The sequence below is a fragment of the Fukomys damarensis genome, unplaced genomic scaffold (assembly GCF_012274545.1).
Source record: "Fukomys damarensis isolate Sample0158 unplaced genomic scaffold, DMR_v1.0_HiC HiC_scaffold_24, whole genome shotgun sequence".
Classification (NCBI taxonomy): domain Eukaryota; kingdom Metazoa; phylum Chordata; class Mammalia; order Rodentia; family Bathyergidae; genus Fukomys; species Fukomys damarensis.
The window spans coordinates 383,811-400,914 of record NW_022900936.1 but is presented as its reverse complement, the minus strand read 5'-3'; the positions used below and the strand labels follow the sequence as shown (position 1 = coordinate 400,914).

General features: G+C 45.5%; 1 protein-coding gene across 9 annotated transcripts in view; it reads left to right on the top strand.

The window, feature by feature from the left end:
* Positions 1 to 16,637, top strand: part of Pcnt (pericentrin) — a 104,587-nt gene extending 87,950 nt beyond the window's left edge. For 8 of the 9 annotated variants that reach the window (XM_010636387.3, XM_010636386.3, XM_010636380.3 and 5 more), the window contains 9 exons: positions 2,051 to 2,280; positions 3,361 to 3,463; positions 5,107 to 5,280; positions 10,888 to 11,007; positions 11,733 to 11,965; positions 13,372 to 13,451; positions 14,603 to 14,723; positions 15,450 to 15,577; positions 15,953 to 16,636. In XM_010636387.3, coding sequence (XP_010634689.1) covers positions 2,051 to 2,280; positions 3,361 to 3,463; positions 5,107 to 5,280; positions 10,888 to 11,007; positions 11,733 to 11,965; positions 13,372 to 13,451; positions 14,603 to 14,723; positions 15,450 to 15,577; positions 15,953 to 15,996 — 1,233 coding nt within the window. In that variant the 3' untranslated portion in view covers positions 15,997 to 16,636. Of the gene's footprint in view, positions 1 to 2,050; positions 2,281 to 3,360; positions 3,464 to 5,106; positions 5,281 to 10,887; positions 11,008 to 11,732; positions 11,966 to 13,371; positions 13,452 to 14,602; positions 14,724 to 15,449; positions 15,578 to 15,952 lie in introns of all 9 variants that reach the window. The other variant, XM_010636382.3, reaches the window with a different exon arrangement.
* Positions 16,638 to 17,104: the final 467 nt, after the last annotated feature.

The window sequence follows — 17,104 nt, the reverse complement described above, 5'->3', positions numbered from 1 at the left end:
GGTTTTTTTTTTTTTTTTTTTTTTTGTACCAGGGATCAAACGCAGGACCTTGCACTTGCTAGGCAGGTGCATTGATCCTGAGCTACATTCCCAGCCCTCAGAAGTGATTATTATTTTTTTGTTAAGAAACTTCCAAAATAATTAGTGTTCTGTCACAAGAGATGATGTGATGTAGATAGACAGCCTGGAATCATTGGTAGGTGTGGAGTAGGAGAGTTTGGAGGCATAGGCATTAGGAGTATCTGGATGTATAGGCTGTGGGGAGTTATTTGGAGGACTGGGCCTTAGGGCGTTGTCTGGAGTGGTAGAAAGCTTGGGGGTATAGACAGGACAGCTTGGCCAGCAGGGACCCCATTTGCTCTGTGAGGTAACTGTGACCCCTGGTCACACGGATCCTCATGACCTGGCTGCCATTGCGTCTGCCTGTGTCCAGGAAAGGGGATTGGAGGCAAAATGGTTTTCACCTAAGAGCTCCCAAGCCATATATCCATGGTTTCTAGCCAGCCCTTTTGTTTGATTAACAGATAGTGTCATATTTCTGGAAAGTAAATACAGAGAAAACATCTTGTGTGTGAAGCTGGGAATTTCTCTTGATGTGACATTAGGGGGAAGGATTCTGGTGGTATTTGCAGCTGGCCCCAGTGACCTGGATCACAGGATTTTTCTCTGGCCAGGCTGCCAGAACTTTGCCAGTGGTCCTTGCAGGGCTAGAGTTGCCTGCTCCAAACAGTAGCTTAACTTTCTTCTCCAGGAAAATGGATAACAGTGTGTGTGCACTGTGCTGATGTCAGAGGATATGGTGCATGCGCTGCACCCCAGGCTCCTGCCAGCTGTGTTGACTGCAGACCCAAGTCTGGCTCTGGGTGCTTGCTGTGTCTCAGTCCTGGAATTCTTCTTGCTTTTTTCATCCATGTTTGCTCATGGGAGTCCTACTGAGCTGACCGCCTTTCCTGCCAGCATGGTCTCAGCTGCCTGCCTGGTGTGAGTTGGGCCTGTGCAGGGAGTCCAAGCATCTGTTAGTCATTTCCACTTCACCCAGTACAAGGCTCATCACTTCTGTGGTGCTGGTGCACTGAGTGGGTGAACTCACCTCCGCTTTACAGAAGACCCAGCAGAGCAAAGGCCCTACCTGGCTGGTGTGGCACCACTGCAGCAAATCCAGGGCTTTGTGTGTGCATGCTTGCTTACATGCACACGTTTGTGCTTTTTCATGTCTCTTCTGGCTTGTGGCATACGTATGTGCGTATGTACCGGTGTGTTATAAACATGTTTTTAAAAGCGCACATAAAACCACTCTACATAGGCTTTTATGAGGAAAAGAAAAGCTTATTCCAGGGAACAGAGACTAAAATCAGGGATTAAAATGGAGGATAGATTTGAGCAGCTAGCTGGGAAAAGCTGAGTTTCTTACTTGTGTGTAAATGGGCTGACATTTGGTGAGAGAAAATCAGCAGCTAGCTGGGAAAGATTTCATCTATGAGTTGGTGGCCAGAGGGAGGGGGGAACACAGCTAACTGGGAAAGGAACTAGGCTTATATAGGTATTGAAAAGGGAGTTTATGATCATAAGAAATATGACAGAATCCAAGGATGGTCAGTACAGGTGTGGAGACAATCACTAGATTTTTCAGTGCCAGGGAGATTGTCTTCTGTTTACTGAGAAACAGCCCGTCATTTGCTAAAAGCAACCTGTTTGCTTTGTCCTGTTTGTTTGTGAAGGATTCACTTAGGTCAGGCATGACAGAAAGGAGCTCTGTCCTGCCATATTCAGCATCACAGGCTCCCCTGTGGACCCAAAGGCCAGCTGGGTCTAGTGGTGGTAACATCTGTATTCATTCAGGAGTAAAGATGGGACCTTCCTGACTGTGTGAAGATGTTGGGCAGGTTAGCTGGTAGGATTCTGAGGGAGGAGCACAAGCAGAGTGTGGCTACCCACCAAGTGCTCCACAAAGGGGCCTTCCCTGCACACCACTGTATTGTGGGCCTTTAGCTGAATGATGGCTTTGGAACTCACACGAAGCCGTCTGTGTGTTTTTGCCATTTACTGACAGCAAGAATTAAAATTACAGCGCCAGCGTGATGAGCATAAGATTGAACAGCTTCAGCAGATGGTACGAGAACTGCAGTCAAAAGAGGAGGTGCATCTGGGCAGTGGCCCCTTCCTGGACTCTCTGGAGCTGAGCAGTCTCTGGGAACAGCAGCAAGGACTGGAGAAGATACGGCAGCAGCTACTGTGTGTGGCTGAGCTCCTGACCAGCTTTGTCAACCACACTGTAGACAGGTGTGGGCATGGAGTTGCTGGGTGCCAGCTAGTATCCTGCCAGTGCAGGCCATCTTGATTTCTTTTGTGTATGGTGCTGAGGATTGAATCCAGTCCTTTGTACATGCAAGGCAGGTGTACTGATGCTGCCTCTCAGCCCTTTTATTATTTTATTTTATTATTTTAATTAAAACAGTGTCTGTCTGAGTTGCCCAGGCTGCCCTCTTAATGTGAGATATCCTTCTGCCTTGGCCTCTTCAGTACCTGGGATTACAGGGTACACCATTGTGACCAGTTAAGTCACCTGCCCTTTTATTCCAAGGGAAGTTCTGAAGTTTGGGCATCTTTGACTTCAGGACCATGTTTGAATGAGCTCACACTCAATCTCCCTTTCCATAAATTTGAATGAATTGATGGCCTGGATCCCCTGAAAGTTCCTGACAGAACCGTATTTTCTACATTTTAATATTGGTACTGTACATCTGACTGTGGACTTCCAAGTCCTGTCTAGATTGGTTCTTTCCCTCCTACCCAGAGCTCTGGGCCTCAGTGTCCCCCGATGTCACTCCCACCCTGCCTTTGTCCACCAAGGTTGGGGCATAAGGTTGGTGTCACACTGCAGCCTCAGGCCATACAGCTGAGACCAGACTCATCTGTTAAGAGTTGTGCCTCCTGTGTTTTGTAGGAGTAGAAAAATCAATGTTGATGTTTGCCTTTTTGTACACAGAAATTTAGCTCAGAGTTTTCCTGTTGGTACTTGAGTTTGATTCTATAACAGCATAGTTTCTGAGTGGTTTCACTTAGAACACAGGAAGCGGCATTGTTGGGGTCTGGGCACTTGGGATTCACCTTGCAGTCGGTTGCCAGTCTGTCCTCCAGCAGACCTGCCACCCTTGGCCACAGTCAGAAGAGGGCTTCCCAGCTCCTGCTGTCACGGACCCTGATGGCAGAATGAAGAGACTCACCAGTGGGCCAGGTGGAAGATCCACACAGGCAGGGCTGCTCACTGTCTGTCTCTTCAGCAGAGTGTTCTTGCATAGCTCAGGATGACAGTCATTTAGGATATGTATGAACCTTCTGAATGCCCATTTATCTTTACAGGACAGTTAATGATTGGACATTATCCAGTGAGAAGGCTGTGTCATCTTTAGTGCAGACATTACAGGGGCTGAAATCTGAACTGAGCATGTCTGCCTCCTCCCAGGTATGACAAGAGAGGTAATCTGTTACCTTTCATCCTGAAAGCTTGTCCCGCCCACTCTGCATCTTCTCTGTGCTTGCTGTGCCCCGACAGATGGGTCTGAGGCTGACTGTCTGAAATGACATCATGCCAGCTTTCCAGTTTCATTTTTATTGTTGGCTGGTGATTAATTCCTCCTTTACTGAGTTTGCCACCCGTGACATGGGTGCTAGATGCCCTCTGTGTCCTGGTACACAGTGCATCATCTTTGGGGTTTGCATGCACTGCCTACAAGGCTGCGTGGTGTCTGGACTTCCCCTTTGTGCATGGCTGGACCCACCCTAGGGGATGTGGAAGCAGAGGGGTGGGCTCTGCTCTGCTGGGGGCAGATGCCCCAGAAAGTCCCTCACCCCACTGATAGATACCTATCTTCCTGAAGGCTGCAGTGGGAAATGAAATCCCAAGCTCCTGGGAGCTCTGAGCTCCCCATGAGCCATCATTGGTGGAGTTCACAGTGGGCCTAAGCACTGCCTAAAATTCTGTGGCACTTATGAAATCATGGCAGTGTCATGGTGCTCTCCACAGTTTGGGCTCAGGTGGCAGGGAAGCTGCTCACTGCCACTTGCCTGCCCTCCATCCCTGCCTGCTGAAGTCATGAATGGTGTGCGTCCTGTCTCTCTTGTATGGGTCACTAGTGAGCTTTGCATTGCCTCCCTCAGTGGCCTAACATTCTGATTGTGAAGATAATGGGCCTTATTTTGTTGTCAGTACTGGGGATTGAACCCAAAGTCTTTGCACTGAGCTACATCCTCAGTCTGTTTTATTTTAAGACAGCTTCTTCTTAAGTCATTCTGTTATCCAGGCTGGGCTTGATCTTGTGAACCTTCTCTGTTTTAAGGGACTCAGGCATTTGAGCCCTTAGGGTGTTACCTCTCAATGTGCCACCTCTGTTTATGATCCTATTAAAATTAGAACAGGTTTGTATTTTGTAACAGAACTGTACTATTCATAGAGTCCAGTTTTATATGAAGTATTTTGTTTGTTTTTGTTTTTGTTTTTTGGTACTGGGGATTGAACTCAGGTCCTTGTACTTGTGAGGCAGGCACGGTAACCATTAGGCCAAATCCCCAGCCCCTGTATGAAATATTTTGTAGAGGACTGAAAAGAAATGTGACTTGATGACTTTTATTACCTCTTTCTGTCCTGTAGATAACCTAGCTGTGCCCAACCCTGCAACTGTCCAGCTCCACACATGTTCACAAGTACTGAAAATAACCATTGACAATTACATGCCTGTCTTTTTACAGCCACAACAAAAAAATTCTTTTTGGGGTTGCGTGGAGGAGGCAGTACTGAGGATTGAACTCAGGCTGTTGTGCATGCTAGGTGAATGCTCTGCCACTGAGCCACATCCCCAGCCCTTTATTTTGTTAGGTTTTTTTTATTTTTTGGTAGCAGGGATTGAACTGGAGTCCTTGCACTTGTGAGGCAGGCAGCAGAACCCCTAGCTCTTTATTTTGAGACACATTGTGAGACTCAATTGCCCAGGCTGGTCTCAAACTCAAGTTTCTTCTGCCTTCGCCTTCTGAGCACCTAGGATTGTTGGTGTGCATCCGCGTGGCCGGCTAGCAAAAAATATTCTATAAATTTGTTTTCTCCTTTTCAAGAAAAAAACGGCAGCAGAGCTACAAGTGCAGCTGGTGGACGTGCTGTTGAAAGACAATGATTCTCTCACAAAAGCCATCAGCACTGTGACCCAGGAGAAGGCAGAGCTGTGCAGGGCCGTGTCCAGGCTCGAGAAGACCCTGAGGCACCATGTGCAGAAGGGCTGCATCCTCAGCGTGAGTGTCCGTAACCCTCCTCCTGTTGTAGGCCCAGTCCTTCTCTGTTTGGCTCCTTCTCATCCTAGCGCATGTGGTCACCATCCCTGCCTGGCCCTCATGGGCTCTGTCCCATCTAATGTGAAGTCTTGCTCAGTGTTCCAGGATGTTTGTTTGCATTGCCTGGATTACAGTGCACTATGCTGCACCCAGCCCAGAATGCTTTATTTGCCGTTGTAGCAATGTTGTTTCTACTTTAGTCACAAACACATACGTGGAGTATCCCATGTAATCCTGGCCTCTGCATAGTTTTGTCCATCTTCATAAAAAGAAACTTTGACTAAGAATTAGATCAAATTAGAGTTTTATTTGGCTCTTAAAATGATTTACAGATTTCCTAATGGTTCAGTCTAATATAGTTAGGTGTTTTTTGTTTGTGATTTGCTTTACCTTTTTATAGTGAAGATTTAAAAAATTATTTTAAAATTTACATGCAGTAAAACTCGCTGGGTTTTTTTGTTTTTTTGTTTTTTTTTGTTTTTTTTTTTGGTGTAATGTCATGTAAATTTCATATGTGTTTATTCTGGTAACCTGCATGACAACCACTATTATGAATGCAGAACAAGGTTGGCTCCCAAAAGAACACAGCCATAGGCTCCCACGTAAAGGCCTGTGCCATCAACCTGGGCTCCTTCTCAAATGTCAAATGTCATATAGGGAAATCAAGCAGTATGTGGCTCCCTAGCTGTTGATATCCCTTTGGATGGTTCCTTTTTATTTTTAAGCAGTGTTTGGTGGGTTAGACAGGCCACTAGAGGATGTGTAGATTGTTTTCTGTTTTTGATTATTACAAATCCTGTGGCAGACTGATAGAGCAATATTATATAATAAGACGGGCCTTGCCTTGCCTCCATGTTTTTCTTTTTTTCCCCACTGAATGTTTAGTTCCAGAAATGTAAGTTTGTGCTGCTGAGCTTTGTGCCCAATGTATCAAAATGTGGCTGTTTGAACTGTGTGACCTTTCAAGAATGTTGTGTTAAGCTCTGCCCTCTTATAAGAATGATGCTAGGCTCTGCCCCCTTAGAAGAATATTCTGGGAAGCCCCTTACCAAGAATGTTCTGTTTTGGGGAATATTCTGTAACTCTGCCCCTCTGCTTCAGTGAGCATGCTCACCTACCTATAGTCCTATATGAGGAGGCTCTCATTTCTGTTATAGTACTCAGACTTTGAGTAGGAACTCCTTTGAATTCCTCTGAGCCTGCCTGCATAATACAGGTTTTTATCCATCTCTTCAAGTGACTATGGGATTCTTGAGTCTTCAAATTATAACACTGTAACACCCCAGCTGTTCCACTTTGCCACAACAGACTTCCCAGGGCTGTGCATTGACATGGGTTTTGTCTCTGGTGAAAACTCCAGGAGTGGGCCAGGCAGAGGTTCCCAAGGACAATGACAGGTGGAATGTGGTGTCTCTGAGTTGTTATAATGTACCTGTCCCTCATGACTCAAGCTTTGGGCATCTTTTCACATTTTTTTCTACCATTGTGTATCTTTTTTTGGTGAAGTATCCATTAAGGTCTTTTGCCTATTTTTGAATTGGATTTTTTGTTTTCATCCCTTTAGTTTTGGTAATTGTTTTATATATTTTGGATACAACTCCATTGTCAGGAATGTGAAATATTTTCTACTAGTCCATGCTGATCTCTTCTTTCTCTGTATTTTCCTTTGAGATGCAGAAGTTTCTTAATTTTTGTGAACTCCAGTGTATTGATTTGACCCTCATGTATCATGCCAAGAGTTTTATCATTTTACTTTCCCGGTCTTTGGTCTATTTTGAGTTCACTTTTGTTCAGGGACTGAAGGTCAGAGAGGATCATTTGTACATATATGTATGTCCAGTTCTTTGTCATTGAATTGTCTTTGTACACAGGTCAGAATCCATCACAACATCAGTGTATTATATCTGGGCACTTCTTCTCCATTGGTCTGTAAGTTCTCTGTCATATTCACCAGCTGCCTGAGTTATGGAGGTTTATATTACATCTTCATATTGGGTAGTGTGAATTTTCCAACTTTTTTGTTGTTTTTCAGATTGACTCTTCTAGTTCCTGTACCTCTCAGTGTAAATTTTAGGATCCTGCTGGTTTTTAAAAATGAAGATGGTATTAAATTTAGATCAATGTAGAAAGAATTGGATGGGACTATAAAATGGTGCTGTTGCTTTGTAAAATAGCCTGGCAGTTCCTCAAAAGATGAAATAGTTATTGTATTACCAACAAGCCCATCACTAGGTATTTATCTAAGAGAAACAAAAACATAAACATAAAAACTTGTGCATAAAACTTCACAGCATCATTATTCATCATAGTAAAAAATGGAATCTGGGCATGGTGGCACACATCTATATAATCCAAGCACTAAAGTTGAAAAAGAACCCTTATATTCCTACTTTCCTGAGTGGGTTTTTTGTTTTGTTTTGACGCCCTTTTGGTGGGGGACGCATACCAGAGATCAAACTGTAGTCTTTGCACTTGTGAGGCAGGCAGCGGAACCACTGAGCTAAATCCATGGCCCTAGTGTTTTGTTTTGTTTTTCATCATTAATGAATGCTGAAATGTGTTGTGCTTCTCTGTATCTTTTACTCTGACCATGACATTTTGTTGTTTAGTCTGTTAATAAAGTAGATTACATAGACTTTATCTTGTAATCCCAGAAAGAGCCCCACTCAATTACCATGTTCTTATTTTTATATATTATTTATTTATTTCAGTGTGCAGCCTTTATACTGAGCTACATTTCAGCTTTTTATTTTAATTTATATTTTGTTTTTTTTGAGACAGGGTCTCACTATGTAGCTGAGACTGACCTAGAACTCACTGTGTAGCCCAGGCTGGTCTCGAACTCACAGCGATCCTCCTGCCTCAGGCTCCCCAGTGCTGGGATTACAGGCGTGTGCCACCCTGCCTGGCCATTTCAGCCCTTTTTAATTTTGGTCTTGCTAAAGCCAAGATTGAACTTGTGATCATCCTGCCTCAGCCTCCTATTGTGCTGGGGTTGTTTTAATATTTTATTGAGCATTCTTGTTTTTTTTTGAGAAAAGGTCTTGCTTTGTACTTCAGTCTAGCCTCAAACTTTCAGCGATCCTCCTGCCTCAGCCTCCCAAGTGCTGGGTCTATAGATTTTGAGCATTCTATATGACCATTCAGAAGGACTTTTTATCCTGGAGTTTTCTTGTATTGTTTGTCTGATTTGGACTCCTAAAATGAGCTGGGACATGTTTCCTCTTTATTTCCTGAAAGAAATACAGAGCTGATATGTTTTACTTAAGTATTTATTGAAATTCACCAGTGAACACATCTGGTCCTAGTGTCTTCTTCTTGAAAAATTTTAAATGACAGATGAGATGCTTTTAGCTAGCTACAGGACAATTCAGATTAATTTGTTTCTTCTTGAGTGTCTTCTGAGGCTTGTCTGGCCTCACCTTCATTGTGGGATAGGTGTATTGGGTTGTTGTAGTGCTCCCTATATACATGTATGTCTGTAGATCAGTAGTAATGCCCTTTCTTTTATTGTAAAGATATAGGGAAAAAAAAAAAAAAAGCACTTTTCATATTCTGACACACACCACTCGACACATTCCACTTCACTCCTGGTTGCCAACATGCATGGGTTTCCCACCAGCCACCTGGGTGCCAGACACCTGAACTCAATATGATGTCAGCTCCCCAAGATGAGGCCGAGCTACAGAATGAGACTCAAGCGAAGATAGTCCTCAGGAGTGCCTGAGGCTCCCGTGACCCTCACCTCAGGTCTGATTGGTTTGCTACGGTGGCTCACACAGCTCAGGGAGACATTAATGTGTACTGGCTTACTATACAGGGTGTCCCAAAGAACACAACGGAGAGCCCAGTGGACAAGAGGCACTGGCCAGGAGTAGGGGAGAGGTGGGGCTTCCCTGCCCTCTCTGGGACCCTCCACTCCCTGCCCACCTGCAGGACCCTCCACACGTGGCATTCCAGATCTCAATTTTTGTGGAAGCTTCCTTAGGGAAGCCATTGGCGATCAGCTCAACCTGACTCTGTAGGTCAGGAGTGGGGCTGAAAACTCCAACCCTCTTATCTCACAGTTGGTTCTGCAGCCCCGTCAAAAGCTGTCCAGGAGGGCCGGGGATTTAGCTCAGTGGTGCTGCCACCTGCCTTGAAAGCACAAGGTCCTGAGTTCAATCCCTGGTACCAAAAAAACAAAAGCTGTCCAGAAGCCAGTGAATGTCTCCTACCTAGAATAAAAGATGTTTCTGTCACTCAGGAAATAACAGAAGAATTAGAAGCTCTGTGCCAGGATCTGGGTCAGAGAACGATGTATATATTTCTTATATCACAGTACCACAGTTCCCAATGTTGGTATGTTAGTGATTTATAACTCTTGTTTTTAGGGGGATTTTGGTCAGTTTGGCTAGTGTTACAAATTTTGATTGCCTGACTAAGGAGTAGCTTTTGTTTTAGTGAAATTTCCCATAATTTTTGTTTTCAGTCTCATTGATAATTTTTTATTATTTCCTTAGGCCCTCTTACTTTGGGTTTAGTTTGTTAGCCTGTGGTAATTTGTTAAGATGAAAGCTTAAATTATTAATTTTGATACTCTTCTTTCACATATAACTATTTACTGCTAAATATTCCTCTCTAGATTTATCCACAGATTTCCAGGCTAGCCCTTGATTTGTGATCCTCTTGCCTCAGCCTCCTAAGTAACCGGGATCACTGGCGTATGCCATCATGCCCAGCTAGATATTTTCAATGAACAAATTGAAGGTGATCTGTGAGTGAGTTGGAGTACCTTCTCATTTATGTCCAGGATGACTTGAATTGCTAACCTGATTTCCTCTCTCTCCTCAGGGCTGATCGGGCTCACAGGCATCGCCTCCTACCCTTCCTTGGAGGCAATGCTGGCTCCGCCAGCCCTGGGTGCCTGGTTCTGGAGGGTGCTGGATGTGGGCCACTGACCATAAGCTCTGGCCAGAGGGGCAGGTCCTGGGCAGTAGTTGTGGGGCTCCTTGTTCCCTCACCACAGCCTCATCTTCCCAGTGTGCGCTCCCTGGTGGTGCTGTGGGGACCCTCTGGATGTCAAGTGACTGTTCATGCTGTTTCACATGTGTTGATTGAGGCACTGGAGTTGACTGCATGTTTGCCAGAGCTAACATTTCCAGGACTAGAGAATGTGAAGGTGTTTAAGGCTTAGAGCTCTGAATTTGGATTGTTGACAGATGTTCAATTTTTTTGTTTTATTTTTACAAAAATGTACCTTTTTTGCAGTCATATTTCAGTAAATGGCAGTCACTATTATTGTGTAAATGTTAACTGTCGGGTAACATCACGTAACATGGAACCCCTGAAGAGATGCTGAAGGTGAGGAAGGACACACACACGGTGCTCATCTGCAGTTAGTGCAGCCTTGGCTCCACCCTGGCATCTGGAACTTGTGCACTGGGTCCGAAACAGACTCCCAGCCCTACCCTACGCCACCTGCATGGCGGGCAATTACCTCCTGCCTTACTCATCTCTGAGGCACATTTCTCGAGACCCTCTTGCTTAAAACAGCTCTGTAGATGGTGCTGACTGTGTTCGTTACAGAGGTCGAGCAGGCATGCACGGAGGCAAGACGGAACCATTTCTCAGAGTTTGCTACGACACTTAGACTCTGGACGGCCCACAGTGGTGGAAAGTGAGGAAGCAAACACCTGCAACGTCAAAGTAAGCCCCAGCCCATGTGGATACTGGGAGTACAAAGTGTCAGTGGTGCTTTTTAAATACTGAATTGGTTCATAGTAGTCAAAAGCATTTTCCTGGTCATGAAGTTGTCATTGCCAGGGTCCATTGTGTGCCTTTTTGCAGGGAGGACACACTGTGGTCTAGCAGTCAGTTCCCTAACAAAGACAGGAAGTTAGAAACTTCATCTGAAACTTGGTTGGATGGTATGCAGACACTGCCTGTGCTTTTACGCAGTGACTGTCCCAAAGAAACCTGCCATGGCCCCTGAGAAGCCTGCCATTGACAAGGCTTTTGAGCATAGTTCAAACCAGGAACCCACTAGAGGAAACAGTGATCAACAGGTTTGAGGCACCAATTCTTGTGTGAGTGTCCTGGCTTCACACAGTTGTTCCCCACCACCACCGTGTCAGCCATTGAACCCATGCTGAGACCCCCATCCCTGCCTGCTTTGGGCCTTCCTTGGGGGAAATTCACAGACCCTCCCCTGAGCTTCATAGGATGATCTGTGGTGAGCAGGTGATGAGCGCAAGGTGGGTTGATCAATCCCAGGGTGGTTCCTGGCTGCAGATGTTGCTCAGAGCTGGCCTCTACTGAAATGCTACAGAAAGAGCCTGTCCGGCTCTTTGTAAAAGACGGCAGCGTGGTGAGTGTTTGCAAGGTGTATCAACAAGATGTCTTTGTTTCCTGTGATTTTTTTTTTTTTTTAGGTGGAAAAATTGTATCTTCATTATTTGAGAGCAGAGAGCTTTAGAAAGGCTCTCATTTATCAGAAGAAATATCTGTTACTGTTGATTGGTGGATTCCAGGATTCTGAACAAGAGACGCTCTCCATGATTGCTCATTTGGGGGTATTTCCTTCCAAAGCAGATAAAAAAATGTCCACATCTCGTCCTTTCACAAGGTTCCGCACTGCTGTCAGGGTGGTCATTGCAGTGTTAAGGTAAATGCCGCTACAACCACGCCAGTGTGCAGCACATGCTCTTGGTGTTTAAGTGGCTTTATTCCTTGAAAATCTACAGTGTTTTCTCTCAAGTTGAATGATGCTTCAAGCCTCAACATACAGATGGCACTTGTTTTCCAGAAATATTGTGCAAAATTACCACTTCTATGACTATAAGATTTAAGGGTGTCCTTTTATTATAAAGGGTTATCTCACCCCTTCACAGATCTCATGCCAGGACTCTTTCTCCCAATAGGCATATCAAATGACATGTAAAACTGCATTTTATCCTGTGAATTTCAGTTGTTAGTATTTCCGCAGATTTATACCACAGAAGAGGAGGCTGGGTGCACAAATACAGTATGTGACTCCATGAAGTTACGCCCGGTCTTGAGCCTGTGCACGCTCTCAGGACCTGACTGGACTGAGTGCCAGGGACCAGGCCCTGCCCGCCTACCTCACCCTCCCTGCTCCCCTGGGAAGGCAATGTTCCCCTCTTTGGCCTACTGGGAATTTTGATCACTTCAAAAGTGACTGTGTTAAAAAAAAAAAAAAAGTGACTGTGTTGAAACTTTGTAATTGTAATTTTTAAATTTCTGAAACACTTGATCCACTAAGGATTGAGCAGTTGTCTCGATGTCTCCCGATGATGTCTGCAGAAGCACCTTCCAGGGCCAGGGTGGGCCCACCTGAAGTGCTGGATAGAAGCAGAGGAGAGGTCCCCACACCTTTGACTTCTGCCCACTACAGGCATCTGTTCTCTTTCTGTCCATCCAGCCTATGTGAAAGTCCCACTTTTTAGGAAGCACTTTGGTTGCTGATGGGGGGCGGTGGCCAGACCCACACATGGCTGCACTCGAATGCAGCTGTGAATCAGGCCCTATGTCCCTGTGAGGGGTAGTGGATGTGCAGTGCTTTCCACACCATGAGGAGGGAGCTGCTGGCCTACAGCTATTTGGAGAGCCGTGCTGGGAGGGTGCCCTGACTGCAAGAGACATCAGGGACAGCATGAGGCCTAAAGGGTGCTGAAAGCCAGGTGGAGCATGTGTTGTCCCTGGTTACTGGTGCTGTACTTGATTGTGCAACTGTCAAGGCCTGGAGTCCAACAGGGCCTGAGCTAAGCTGTGTTGGGGTCAGGAGCCAGGGTGGTATATGGCAGTCATAGGTGACTTCGTCGGGATAGTAGTCTGGCATGGGAAGGGTTCTGCACCACAAGTGAGCACAGTCAGCTTTCTCTGTGGCACTGGCGTAGTAGTAGCGCACTAACTGATCCAGCGAGTGTGGGTGCTGGGTCACCTGTAATCAGCATGTCCAGATTGGTAGTTGGGTCACACTGGGATTTGCATTGCTCCTTTCATTCCTGCTTTGCTGTAGTTTAAAGCATGTTCTGTCTCTTTTATTTGTAGGTTACGTTTTTTGGTTAAGAAATGGCAAGAAGTAGATCGGAAAGGAGCCTCACTGCTGCAAGGCAAAGCCCCCCACCCAGGTGGGACTCAGTTGCTGTTCATTGTGACTTGCAAGCCTCTCTTCCTGCTACTTATACCATTTATAAACGTCAGTGTTTTGGCCATTCCTCAATGGGAATGCAATAAAGCACAGTAAAAGAACTGGTAAATTCTGTCAATGCAGTTGTCAGAGGCCAGAGAACAGGCAGTGCTCAGGCCAAGGCTTTCTCAGACTGGTTCAGAGGATACAGCAGGTTGAGTGTGCGGAGTCTTCACAGACTGGCATGCACTATGGTGTCTTCTTACTCTCCACAGGATACCCTCCCTTTCAGACCACTGTTGCTTAATTCTGGTCAATCAGATTTTTGTCTATGACATTCTGCTGCCGCCCAACTTGTGCAGAGCAGCCTTGCAACCACAGAGGGGCTGAATAGAAGGCAGGGAATTCTGCTGAACCCTTGTCCCAGTCTCTCCAGTGGCAGACATGAGCGTCCTTCCTCCTCAGCACAGAGGGCACAGTGAGCCATAGCCCCCTGGGCTGCCTGAGTCACTGCTGACTGCCATGGTGCCTGGGTTGTCCTGGTGGCTCTGTCAGTTCAAGCCATCAAGAAGCCTTGACCCCACCTATCATTTAAAGGTACAAGATCCCAATAATGAATGTAACTGTACTCTATACCTAAAATGTACCAATAAACTCAGTGAGAGAGGGGGGAAAAATGCCTTGACCCCTGCAGGCCACACCTGGTTCTCTCCAGGACTTCTGCCTCTCCTTCCTCCTGAGACCCTCAGAACGAGTAGAGGTGGGACAACCTCCCACATCTTACCCATAGCCCTGCAGGGCTCCCCAGCCTTGGCTGCCCTGCTGGTACTGTGAGTTTGGCAAGGCCTTGTGAGAATAAAATGCAAGTGATCAAACTCAGGTTTCTCCAAAGCTTTTAAAAGTGTCATAATCCAGGCCTGGTGGCACACACCTGTTATCCCAACGTGTAGCAAGAGGATTAAGAAGAATATGAGGCCAATCTGGGCTTTATATTAGAACCCTGTCTAAAAACAAATCAAAACCAAAAAAACCCTTCTAAATGGAACTTGGGTACTTTAAATATGTTTTGAAATTGCCATTTAGACTCCCAATAGCTTATAAATTTAAATTTCTTTTCCTAATCCTTTGGTTGTTAAATAATCCTGGGGGAAGGACCCCGAGTGCCACGGAAGCAGCTGTCTCCGCTGGAAGCCAGAGAGTCCCCACCAACCCAGGATGTGCCTTCCCACTGCACTGGGGACTCTGCCTGCCACTCCCCCAGTGGGAGGGAGAGGTCAGTTGTAAACCAGCTGCTTCATCTTCGCTGCTCTTTGCCCTGTCCTAGAGTGAGGCAGGGAACACACTAGTGGACCCTCGGGGCTGGCTGGTCTGGTTCTGTCTGGGCAGGGCTCTTTCACATGCCCAGCCCTGGGAGTGTCAGGAAGAGGGGAAAATGCGGTCAGCAGGAGACTGGGAGGAAGGGCAGCCAGGTAAAGACAGCGGTGAGTTTCACCCCAGGAAGGGCAAATGGACCCCCTTCAGGCATCAGTTTTGGGGCAAGGGATACTGGGGCATCATCCTTTTTTTGTGAAGGAGAACGTAATTAAAGATTTAGCGACTGATAACATACAGTAGTTTCTAGTCATTTTAACTGTGAGATGTGGTGTAGATGTTGGTTTTTTATTTTGTTTTGTTCTTTTGTTTTTGTTTTCTCAGATAGGATCTTACTATGTAGTTCAGGCTGGCCTGGACCTTATGGTGACCTTTCTGCCTCAGCCTCCCCAGTGCTGGGATTATAAGTGTATGCTAGCACGCCTGACTAGACGTTGGTCTTTAAAATACTGTGTAGCACTTTCTAAAAACCTTTACTTTTTCTTTGTGATGAGAAAGGCTATGAAGTAAACGGTAAATAGGTGATGCATGTCCCATGCGTATGCCTGCTCACTTGCCATGGTGCCATCTGTCACACTCAATTCTTTTTTTTTCCTTTTTTCCCCTTGATGTGGTGGATTGTTTGAAGAACCACTCCATGCCCAGGTTCAAGATTAGAAAGACCACGGACTGTTTCTCAAGATCCAGAACACTCCTTGACAGAATACATTCACCATTTAGAAATGATCCAGCAGAGACTAGGGGAAGCACCACCAGGTAGTAAAACTCCTTCTTGAATTACTTGTTAAAAGAGTGTTCCTGTGCCCTAAAATGTAAATAATGTGGGAAAGACTACTGGTCTGCAGCTTAGTTAGTTGCTGTCGTAATTCTCACCTACCATTAATAGGGTTGCAATAAAGAGTGGAAGTGGAGATGCTCCTAAAAGTATACATGACTCAGCAGGCTGGGCTTAGTCAGTAGCTGAGCCTTTCTGTCCTTTCCCATAAGGATTGTGTCTTGAGCCAGGGATGTAGCTCAGTGGCGCTGTGTCTTCCTGGCAAGCACAAGGTCCTAAGTTTGATCCCCAGTCCAAAAAAAAAAGATGTGCAAAGTCCTATAACAAATTGATGCCTCATTTTTATTTACATTTAGATTCTACTTCAAAGAAATCCTGTCGCCAGAAGATTAAACAATGAATAAAATCCTGTGGTTCTTAAGCTATAATAATTCTGTTTAAGGAAAAGCTGTTTTTCCCAAGGAAAGCATGGAGATGGCATAAGATGCTCTGCACATGTCCATGATGCCATCCCCAGTGCCACCAAGTATTTTGGACTTTGTGGAGTGTGCGAAGCCAAATGGAGCATTTTTCTGTGACCTCATTACCTGCCACACAGCTGCTCTACCGTTCCGTGCCCGAGGATCGGGCCTCCACCTCCTCCAGGGAGCAAGATGGAGTGGCTTCCAGTTGTCGGTGAAGGTGTCAGATGAGAACTTTGCTTAAAAATGAAGTTTTAAAGCACATTCAAGAAGGAAGGAATAAAATATAAGCACTGTTCAGTTGTGAACAGCCTTGTGTTGATTTTAGTTCTCTGGTTTGTTCTTCTCATGGGCAAAAAAGTAAAATAAAACTTAAAGCTTATATCAGACTTCTGTAAGTCAACTTTCCAGTGGCCCTCAAGTCATTCTGAGATCATCACACAGCCTGCCACCGTACTTGGCTCCTTTTTGTTTCAGTAAGTTGCGCCCCCATGATGGTGGCTGTGTGTTTCACTAGTGCTGTGCCGTGCCATGTGATGACAGCCGGCCCAAGACCCTTACCCCAGTGATGCGCTGTGCAGACATGTGTATGTCACTTAGTGATGCGTTCGTTCACACATGGGTTCAGATTTAGTAAACTTTTTCAAAAAAAGTAAATCTAGTTAGTAGATGACTATTGTTTGAAAGTTTTCATAATGAATGATGCAAAAAAAAAAACAACAAAAAAAACCCTAAAGACTCCAAAACACCATGACCAAGTGCAGTTTGGCCCAGGAATACCTTAATCAAATCCAGGGTTTATATCAGTCAAAGCAGGCTGGAAAACAGAAACCACTCTGGGTTATTGACGAAAGGGAATTGAATGCAAGGATTGGGCTCCTTTGATGCCGGTGAGAAGCCACTGAGGAAGTTGTGATCTTGGTGCTGGAATGGTGAAATTGTTCTTTGGACTCAAGGGCTGATCCCAAGCGTCCCTCTGGTAAATGGGCCCAGAGGAGAGACATCAGCTTCTGGCGATGGTTGTTGCACCCTCTGTGAAAGACAGAA